We start from the raw sequence: 10,209 nt of genomic DNA, 5'->3' as shown, positions 1-10,209 counted from the left end.
GTCACAATAAATCTCTAGTATAAAGTCACTATAACACATGTCTTTGTACATGTTTATTTCACTATAATAAATGTATTTTGTAAGAGCAACAAAGTGACTTGGTATCATAAGGTATAACTGGTTGTAGGACAGTAGTGGATGTGTGGTGACTATTCATTGGTATTTCTTCACTCTGTATCTATGAAACAGCTGTTTATTATAGTTACGATGTTATGTATGTTTCAACCCACATTTACAGTTGTTTATTAAGCCTTATATGCTTCACAAATTGCGCAGACTGACTTCAAAAAGCCTGTAACTGGTCTCAAACTGCATGTCAATATATCAAACTGGCAGACCTGACTGACACAGGACTCTGACGTAATTACGCACCTTAGAGACGTGACGCTGTACGTACTTTCGCTTTCTCAAGTTTTGAAAGGAACTGAAAGTTGGCGAACTTTGAAGAAGAGGAAAACAACTACTTGTGCAACGGTTGAGGAGACATAGCATAATACACGGATATCAGAGTAAGTTTTCGATGACGTATCCGTCCCAAAGTTGATAATAATGTTTCGCTTTCGAGTTTTTGGCTAAAAAAATGCTAACCTGACACTAAGCTAACAAGCTGTTGATTAAGCTAGCTTTTATTTAAGAGCTATGCTAGATATATATTCGTTTATCCTGCATATAAGCCGTTTGAACAGTGTTGATGTCACCAGTGGAGGGAAAAAAGAAGCGAAGTTGTCGTCAAATCAATGTTAACGTTAGCCATTGCACAGTTGTGTTTAAAACATCATGTACAGAACAGTTTAATAGCGCTAAAATTATGTGCAGATGGCTGGTGAACCTGCTAAGACAACTGAACTGGGGGGTGAAGTGGAAGAAGGGGAGCTGATGGGAGACGTTATAGACGCCAAACCGGACCGCAGAGGGAGATTTCTTCTGTTTGGGTGAGTTCCTCTACAGCGTCTCCTACACACCTGCAGAAACTCATGAAGGGGGGGTCTCTTATAAGTTCGACAATAGGGAAGTTAGCTCAATACAAATTCACTTTATTGGAGTATAAGAATATGCAAGTCATACTTAGACTTTCATTTTCATTATGATCTCTTCAGCTTCCAGTTAATGTATGACTATTCAATTATCAGTCGAGGATACGTCAGCAAGATAAATCATCTGTGGCCTGTGGCATGTGACTCTGCTTCAGTTTTTGGCTTCTGCTTTTTTTTTTAGGTTTAACATTACTCTTCAGTTGTTGTTTGTTCCAATTTATACTGGTACTGCAGTACTGTAATGCAGTTTATTTTTTAATTCTCTGGTCAGTAGAAACAGAAAGTTAACTGCAAATTTTATTATTTTTTAAATAATATTCATAATTACAATGGCACATTATCCTTTAAGCAACGGTTGTTTAGCTATTGCAGAGTGGCTACACCACTGTCAAATTAGCTCAGTATTAATAAAGATACATATTGTTTTTACTTAAATAATTACTCATTAATATAAGAAGCAATTAATAACTAAGTTTCAAAGCTCCGTTATCAAATCCAAAGTTCTTCGTTCATAAAAGTAACATTTTGTTCCTCTTACGCCTAATTAAACATCAGACATTATGAAATGCATAGCCTTGATTGGTCACAGCTACCCAGTTTTGGAAAACCTAATTAGTGAAAAGGATGCAAGGCGGGTGAAACTAATTTTGGGACTGATGTCTGTCCTCAAGAGGCTACTCAAAACTAGATTCATGTAGTACAACAGAGTCTTATATTAGGATATGTGAATTCAGTGTGATATCACACAGTACGGGCCCTTATAAATGTCTTATGTCTCACTCTTCCTTGAAAAAGTGTGATCCAGGCATCACTAATGAGGGGGAAGCATGTGTTTATTCCAGTTTGACTCACAAGGTGGCACTGTGAGACTTTGCAGTAGAGGGACGTTTGTCAGTGATGTTTCTTTCAGAAACTGAAAATGAAACATGTCGCCTTTGTGCTCTGTGTGCTATCAGGATACCAAAGGACAGTTATTTATTTATTTATTTTTAAGATTATTTTTGGCCTTTTGGCCTTTATTTGATAGGACAGTGAAGAATGAATGAGGAGAGAGAGGGGTGCACCAAAGGGCCGCTAGTCGGAGTTAAACCTGCGGCTGATTCGTTAAGGACTTTGCCTCTGTACATGGGGCGCGTGCTCTACCGACCGAGCTAACCTGGCGCCACAATTTGTAACCTTTCTATTAAAAAAAAGTAGCATCTCATATAGTAGATTTGCAACTTCTCCACTTCATAATATAGGCAAAACTATTAAAAGTCAAATGAAGATATTATAATGAGAAATTAGCATCAATCATTTTTAAATATGGCGTCCAATGAAGGGTATGTGTTTGTATGGCCACTTAATCATGACCACCATTTTTCTAAATTCAAATAAAGCTGATGCCTCTGTCTCTCGTTTCATAAAGAAATTTCATAAAGAAATTAAGAAATTAATTATCAAATTCTCTTTCTCAAAACAAAGACAAAAATTATAACATCAAGATTTGTCTTTGGTTATTTTTAGTCTGTTAAGGTTTTATCCAAAGCTGCTATTTCCTGATGTTTTTCAGTTCTTGTGCATCCATCTCTAAAGTTGAGGCCACTAGGCCCTCACTGTATGCATGTGGGTACAGGTAGATTCTGTGCCTGTCAGCAGAGGAGCAACTTGTTGCCCTGTCTGACCTCAGCAGGGAGCGGGGCGCTGGGGCTGTGTGTGAATAGGCCTTTAGAAAGCACTGGTGTGGTGGCGAGGCTGCTGACTCAGGGGGCTCACAGTGCGCCGCCCCCGTCCTCAGCACCTGCTGGCCCAGTCAGGTCTCCATCCAGTACAGAGAGCATGTCAGTATCCTAGCACACAGCTAAAAATTAAGCTGCCAGGTCTGGAGAAACGTACTCTTTTTGGGGGAAAAAAAAAGAAACGAGACAAAACCAACGCATTTCAGATGCAGAGTGGCGTAGCGCTTAATGACGAACCCAGGTAAGATGGACACAGCCGCCGCATATTCCTCTTCACTGTCCTCCTGCCTGCTCCTCTTTCAGCCATGACCAACCCACAGCAGAACAGGGTTGCAGCTCTTTGCCCAGCCTCCACAATTGTTTGGTACAGTACGTTGGCACAGTTTGGAGGTGGGAGGGGGGCTTCAACAAGTTCTGGATCACATGTTTATTAGGGTACGGCCGGGCTGCCTGCGAGTGTTTGTGCATGAGACTGTTGGTGCGCACTGCTGTGTATTGTTCCCGTGTTTGAGTAACTTGATGACTAGGCTCTTCTGGAACAAGCCTGGATTTTCGGAGCCCCCATTGGGCCACTGTTGGCTTTGCTATCTGGATGGATCTGTTAAAGAATGGAAATATGACAGGTGTGTGAGAAAGGACACTTGCAGGAGATTTCCTCACATGGATGGGACTATGATTTTTTAATGTCTACGCTGAGTAAAAATGTTCTAGTTTCATCTTTAACCTAAAGCTGGACTACTGCGACCAAATTTGGCTGTGACTTTAATGCCTTATTTGACCATGTATGTACTCTTTGATTCCTGAGTAAGTGATTTAGAGCGTTTTCAGTTTCATGTAAGTTTTTCTACCGTACAAGTCTTGGCGTTTACTAATGTTAAAGTAAGCGTTATGTTTAGAAACAGTTTGGCTTAAAAGACACCGTCATGCTCTGAAAGACTCAAGAATATCGTCTTCGGCTTTTGGGCCTGATTGATGTTTTTCCAACTTGCAGCAGCCTTGAGATTAAGTTTGCTCTCTTGAATGGTCTGTCCATTTGTTATTCTTCTATTTAATGTTTTTTTTTTTTATCTTATTACAACTCCTTTTCATGTGTTATGTTGTGTTTTTTTGTGTCTTCTGTGTAAGGTGTGTAATGTTTTATCAATGCTTCCTTGAAGTGTTAACTGTCCTAAATATTGTGTTTCTCTGTGAATCTGTTAGTAAGAAGAATAAGGATGGCCAGACGCGGGAGCAGGACTACTCTTCTGAAAGCCATTACAGAATTGTTTCACCAACATTCCAGTATAAGATGAGCCACCAGCGAGTGGGCAAGTGTATCATCATCAACAACAAAAACTTTGATGAAAAGACAGGTACTGTAAACGAGTTTAAATACATTGTATACTTAATAAATTTAGTCCTCTATCATCGCACAAAGAGTGTGTATTCTAAACAGATTGTCTTGACAGGGATGAATGTACGCAACGGCACAGACCGAGACGCGGGTGAGCTGTTCAAGTGCTTCAAGAGCCTGGGCTTCGATGTCTTCATCTACAATGATCAGACCTGTGAGAAGATGGAGCATCTCCTCAAAGAGGGTGAGTACTGAAGACCTCTGTCATTATCACACTTTTCTTTTTCTTTAATGTGTGTAGGTTAACTGATATCAAAGCTCTTCCGTGCCTGCTTAGGTAGTTTCTTAACGGCATGGGGATTTCTTTCCTCATAAAGTCATACTAGCTTCTAGCAGGTTTTGCGTTTTTTCATATACTCAAACCTAATGCAGCTAAATCCAATGGGCCTGCAATGAATCCTACCTTCACAAAGGTTATAATATTCAGTTTTGGAATTGTTTTTTAAGGGCGTAAATTCAACTTTGTGGTCATTTAATCTCAATAGGTTGTGCTTTTCAGTTGTATTATAACTAGGAAAGGGAACTTTAGCGGAAGCACGCTAGATTTCTAAGTATCCAACAGAAGAAATGTCTAAGCCACAACATGTTAACTTGTTGTCATGACTAACCTTAACAAACTACATTTAACTTCTGAATCTATGTTGCTAGCTTAGCTTGTAGAAGACTTATGCGCAATGACGACGTGGGCAGAGTGCACCCATTGAGCTTGTGAGACAGGGAAGCCATCTAATTCCTTCATTTGGTCTAATGACCAAATAAATAAAAACAAAAACGTTTCTAAATTAATTGCCAAACTCTAGCTTTAAGAGCTGTTTAAAATAAATGAGGGGACCAACACCTCCACAGCCAAACTAAATAGTCCTACCTTCCTCCGGGCAGAATTAATTGTTAGATTTGATATTTGCAACGGCATCCCGGCTAAAAAATGTATTTTAAAGCAAGTTAAGAATTTCACTGCCAGACATCTCCTTAAGTTGCAGCATAATGTTCATGCACTGATTAACATCCAAGAGACTAAACAATTGATACAGTACTTTCTTTAACTGCCAGACAGCAGGTGGTGCTGCTGGAAAAGTAATTACTTTAATCCCTCTGATGTTGCTACTAATTTGTTCCAATGGTTTTGGGTAAATTTGGTGTGACTGATCAGAGCACCTGCAGGTCAACTGGCTAGATTACATGACAAGGAGTCCAAGCCATCACCCAGCTGAATCCCACTCATGAACACTGTTGAACCTTCTTGTTTAGTATAATTCTTGGTGACGTTAATAGAATGTCAATGCTGATACCCTTTGGCAACATATTAGGCAAATTTTTTGCACTGCAACATTTCAACCTCTGCAGATTCATTATGACTTCTATTTGCATTTTTAAAGATGTAACGTGGCATTACCACCATCTGTGTCAAAATTGATTTAGCTGGCTTCAGTGCTATCAAAATTGGAGCAGAAAGAATCAGAGCAGCCGACAGACTGGAGTTGCACTGTCCCAAAATGCTGGACACCACGCTTTTGTTGTTTGTTTCTTTTCTCACTCGGTTTGCAAAGTTTTCAGCCCGTTACACTGTTGATCCAGCATTGCTCTGTGTACAAAGACGGAGACCTAATTCTGTTACATAAGAAGTAAGTTTCAAGTTAGGAGCATTCTCAAAGTCAAAAGGGCTAAATCAACTCCAGATTGGACTGTTAAGTTCATGATACTGATCACTATTAAGAAGCTTAATGAGGCCTGAGCCGAGCTAAGAGACGAGTGTTTGTTTGTGTGTGTATGGGTCAGCCTCGGAAGAAGACCATAGTGACAGCTCGTGTTTCGCCTGTATCCTGCTAAGCCACGGTGAGGAGGGCATGATCTACGGAACGGACGGAGCCATGCCCATCAAGACCATGACCTCATTGTTCAGGGGGGACATGTGCAAAAGCTTAGTCGGAAAGCCGAAACTCTTCTTCATCCAGGTACGAAGATCCAAAGACTTTTATTTGAGAATGTTGGTGTGATGTGTAAAATAATGTGGTGGGGGATAATTAACTTGTAGATTTGTGCTAAGTTCCCACATGTGACCCAAATGGTCAACCTAGAGGTTAAAAGACAGAAAAAGTAACTTTTAGAAGTGTTTTTGTTGAGAAGACATAACAATAAGTTGTAGCTCCCCATGGACAGATGAGACTTATTGCGTTACATTTTGCACATCTCAGCTTTTAAACAGATAATTTTTAATTGCTTCACCAGGTCATCGTTGAGCAAGCTACTCAGGATCACAATGAAATGTCATTTCATTTACTTCACCAGGCTTGTCGGGGTTCCGAATTTGATGATGGTATACAGACAGATTCAGGTCCGCCAAACGATACCCTGGAGACGGATGCTAATCCAAGACATAAGATCCCTGTAGAGGCAGATTTCCTCTTTGCCTACTCCACCGTGCCAGGTAAATTATGATTTTTACCCAATTTTTTCCTAATCTTGAGGCAACATTGACTATATACAATGTAATTAAAAGTGGCCCCGGAATAGATCCCTGGGGTACTCCTTTTCTGATTACGGGTGATTAAAAATTTGAATTGAGGTCCCACCTCTGAAGTATATATACCCAACTTCAGAGCCTTATTACAGTGCTGACTCTTGCTGATTTTCCAGGGTATTACTCATGGAGAAACCCTGGACGCGGCTCCTGGTTTGTCCAGGCGCTCTGCAACGTCCTTAATGAATTTGGCAAGCAGCTGGAGATAATGCAGATCCTGACACGGGTTAACTACATGGTGGCCACCAGCTTCGAGTCCTGGTCTGAAGACCCACGTTTCAGTGAGAAGAAGCAGATTCCCTGCGTGGTCTCCATGCTGACAAAAGAACTCTATTTTAACTGACCGCCCGCCTAACTCACTGTACTGTATGACCCGACCGACTGACCGACCGACTGACTGACTGACTGTTTCAGGTACCGACTAAGCGGTCAAATCATTCAGGGATGATTCAGGCCCAGCAAAACACTGCACATTTGGAGCACATATGACACTTTGCATGTGTAGTTGGGCCTGAAAAATAAGCACTCTGTAAGAAAAAAAATATTTACAGTGGCACTCCTCGTTCATGTGTTGATAGTGAAACTTCTTCTTCTTCTTCAGGTTATTCTTCAGAAAAATGGCGTCACATTTGATCTGATCTTTTCTGACAGGCATTGTGAAATATCCATGTTATTCTACCAGCCCGTAAAATTTGCTGCCAGTTTTTGTGGGTTTGGAGAATCATATCTGAATATGTGTCTCTCCATTTTCCAGCATTGGCGATAGATGTTGCATCTAACTGAAGTAACTGACATTTGGTGTGTGGAGAGGAGTCTCTACAGACACAGATCAGAAACTTACAGAATCCCTTAGACGCAAGTGGGCTAAAAATTGGGAATCCAATAACTTTTTTTTATTCTAATTCAGTCCAAAGCATTTGAATAGTGAAACAAAACTGTCACCATTACATTGAAAAGTATATCTGAAACCAGGAGACAGTTAAATGTTTTAAAAGCCTTCATGAAAAAACTTTTACTTGTGATTTTTTTAAACATGATTTTGAAGCCAAAGTGAGGGCTCTTTAGAAAACTATAGAAAACCTAGGCTTAACTATTTCCTTTGCATATTTAGAGATGAATGACAATCTCTGGAAAATGGATCAGATTCTATTCAACTATCCATGTATTGTTTTCAGCTGTCAGTTGTTAAAAATACGAGACAAAAGAAAAAGACAACTCTCCTCCAAGCAGAAACATGTGACGATGCTTTTGCCAAAGGCTCGGTGTCTCAGCCTTCCTAGCAGAGTTTTAGTTGGTAGCATTATGCTGGCATCCTCAGGTTCTTTAATGTCCCATGCTGTGGGTTAATGTAATGTTAAAGAATGTCATATGCGTATGGCCAGGAAGGTAAAATCTTTTGCTGTGTAGCATTATTTCTTTGAGATTTTGGGTCAAGTGCATAGCATATAGTCCACTCCCATAAAAGCAAGGATTGTTTCCAATTTGCAAGTTTTATTAGCGTGATGTTTAAGACGTCACGTGTTGCTTGCATGTCCAACCCTAAGTACGCATGTATTTTTTTACATGACCAAAATTACGCACTTGTTTATTAGTCAGGGTCCAACATATCACTTTATGAATATCCCTTTCCTAAGCTTTAAAGTTAGACATTCCTTTTTAGACTCTTTAGTAGGTAACAGGATAAATGCTGTAGGAGTGAAACCAGAAATGAATGTCAAGAACTGTCAAAAAAAAAAGGGAAATACCATCAAGTAAAACTGGACTAGGACCCAAAGCACAAATGCCACATCATTTCACTGTATATTAGTGTCGTTCATTGTCATAACATGCACTACACTCTAGTTAAATACACCCAGCAATGTCTGCCTAATCTTATTTTTTTTAATTAATCTTTGTTAAACTAATTTATCATTAAATTAAAAAACGTAAATCATAAAGTTAAAAATAAATAATTATTATTCTTAAGCACTTAGTGCATCTTGTCAAGTTTTTCAAAAACAACATTGCACAATTGAATAAATTGAACCCTATCATTTTGATATAATAGACATTTGCTGACGGTAACTACAACTTACACAAAGTTTGTTTCTGCAAATGTGTCGTATTATTGTCTGAAAGTCTGTCAATCACAGAGGCAGCTATTACTGGTGGTGACAAGTCTGAACATACACAATCCACGTTTGCAATACAAACTCTTATTGTTGCTGCAATGTTTACATTATTCACATGATTGCATCTGTCAGTAACATAGGGGAACAACTTTAAACTGTCATTATTTTTTCCCCTTTTCAATCCTTGTATTTTGTAAAAAGTACTTTTTTTCATAACACTTTTAAATTATATTTATAGTTGCCAGAAGTGTGATCGATACTGGCTTTAGTTAGAGACACGTCCCATTTTACACAAAGTGCACTTGTCCATACAGCAACAAGTCTTGAATCCTCTCGACACATGGATCTCTGATCAGTGATGTGGTGCCCAACCTGTGCTGAAAGGAGTGTTTGCTCCACTTGTTTTGGAATGGAATTGAAGCAGGGAAAAATGTATTTTTTAAGGGTAAAATTTTAAATGCTTTCCGGTGTTAAATGCTGTTGTCCTCAGGAATATATTTGAAAAGATTTGGGAAAATGAATGAATGAATTACATTGAAAGTATAATCTGGCCCATTGTATTTTTTTATTTGGGGCAATACATTGTTTAAAAAACTTCAAAACAGAGGAATGCTTATGTAAACAATTTATTGTATTAAACATAAAGAAGTTATTGTGTAATGAGTTGTGTGTCATTTTTTTGAACATCTGGAAACATAGACCAAAGTTTATGGTTGCTTTTTGAATTTGTTTTAAATACATCCCATTGATAAACTCATTATTAATTTTTAGACCGCTGACACCAATGCATGTATTTTCCTTTAGAAGTTCGGACACTACCTCTTTGAAAACGCCATATGCTACCAGGAAGGGCGGCTAACTTCATTTGAAAATTATACCACATGATGGGTGAAGCAATACTGAAAGCTATCTTCCCCCATTCTGTCCTAAACCTTGGTATTTTTAGAGTTCTGAAGTTTTAAGGCTTGAGACATAAGTACAAAGGGAGCATCAGATAAAGACCAGCTAGAGCCTGTTGAATGAGGAAAAAGCAGTCTACGAATGTGATAGAGCTTGTCTGTTTGACGGCACAGAGGAATATAATAGTGTCATCAGCATGAATTTTAACATTGTCCTACTTTTGAGGCAATATGAATTATATACAATGTAATTAAAAGTGGCCCCAGAATAGATCCCTGGGGTACTGCTTTCTGACCACTTTGAAAGGTGACTACATCATCTGCAACTATTGCTTGAGTTCAATTAACTAAATGGTTGTAAACCAATAACAAGCATAACCTTCAAGACAAGCAGGCAATCTGCTCAACAAAAAGAAGTTGTAAACTGTATCAAAAGCCTTAGATAGGTCAATAAATAGGGCTCATATTTGGCCTTAATCAATGTCATTTATCACTAGAGATCCTGTAGAGATGGTACCATGTCCAGGGCTGAAACC

The 10,209-nt window shown here is 39.0% G+C and overlaps 1 protein-coding gene across 1 annotated transcript; it reads left to right on the top strand.

Moving 5' to 3' along the window:
• The first annotated feature begins 418 nt into the window (after window positions 1-418).
• On the top strand, window positions 419-9,434 carry casp7 (caspase 7, apoptosis-related cysteine peptidase). Its single transcript, XM_069664122.1, has 7 exons — window positions 419-509; window positions 817-932; window positions 3,953-4,104; window positions 4,201-4,329; window positions 5,922-6,097; window positions 6,432-6,570; window positions 6,780-9,434. The coding sequence occupies exons 2-7, from the start codon at window positions 817-819 to the stop codon at window positions 7,004-7,006; spliced, it is 939 nt and encodes a 312-aa protein (XP_069520223.1). The 5' UTR covers window positions 419-509; the 3' UTR covers window positions 7,007-9,434.
• The last annotated feature ends 775 nt before the right edge of the window (window positions 9,435-10,209 follow it).

Source organism: Semicossyphus pulcher, unplaced genomic scaffold, assembly GCF_022749685.1.
Source record: "Semicossyphus pulcher isolate SPU_LCO1_2020_fin unplaced genomic scaffold, fSemPul1.0.p SCAF_16, whole genome shotgun sequence".
Classification (NCBI taxonomy): Eukaryota; Metazoa; Chordata; class Actinopteri; order Labriformes; family Labridae; genus Semicossyphus; species Semicossyphus pulcher.
Note: the sequence above shows the minus strand (reverse complement) of the source record. Positions and strands in the feature narration are given on the sequence as shown.

Bases quoted from the DNA above. Each gene is read 5' to 3' on its own strand.
- casp7 (XM_069664122.1), top strand. From the start codon at position 817: ATGGCTGGTGAACCTGCTAAGACAACTGAACTGGGGGGTGAAGTGGAA. The intron at 933-3,952 runs GTGAGTTCCTCT...TGAATCTGTTAG, and splicing joins GGGAGATTTCTTCTGTTTGG to TAAGAAGAATAAGGATGGCC. The intron at 4,105-4,200 runs GTACTGTAAACG...TTGTCTTGACAG, and splicing joins AAACTTTGATGAAAAGACAG to GGATGAATGTACGCAACGGC.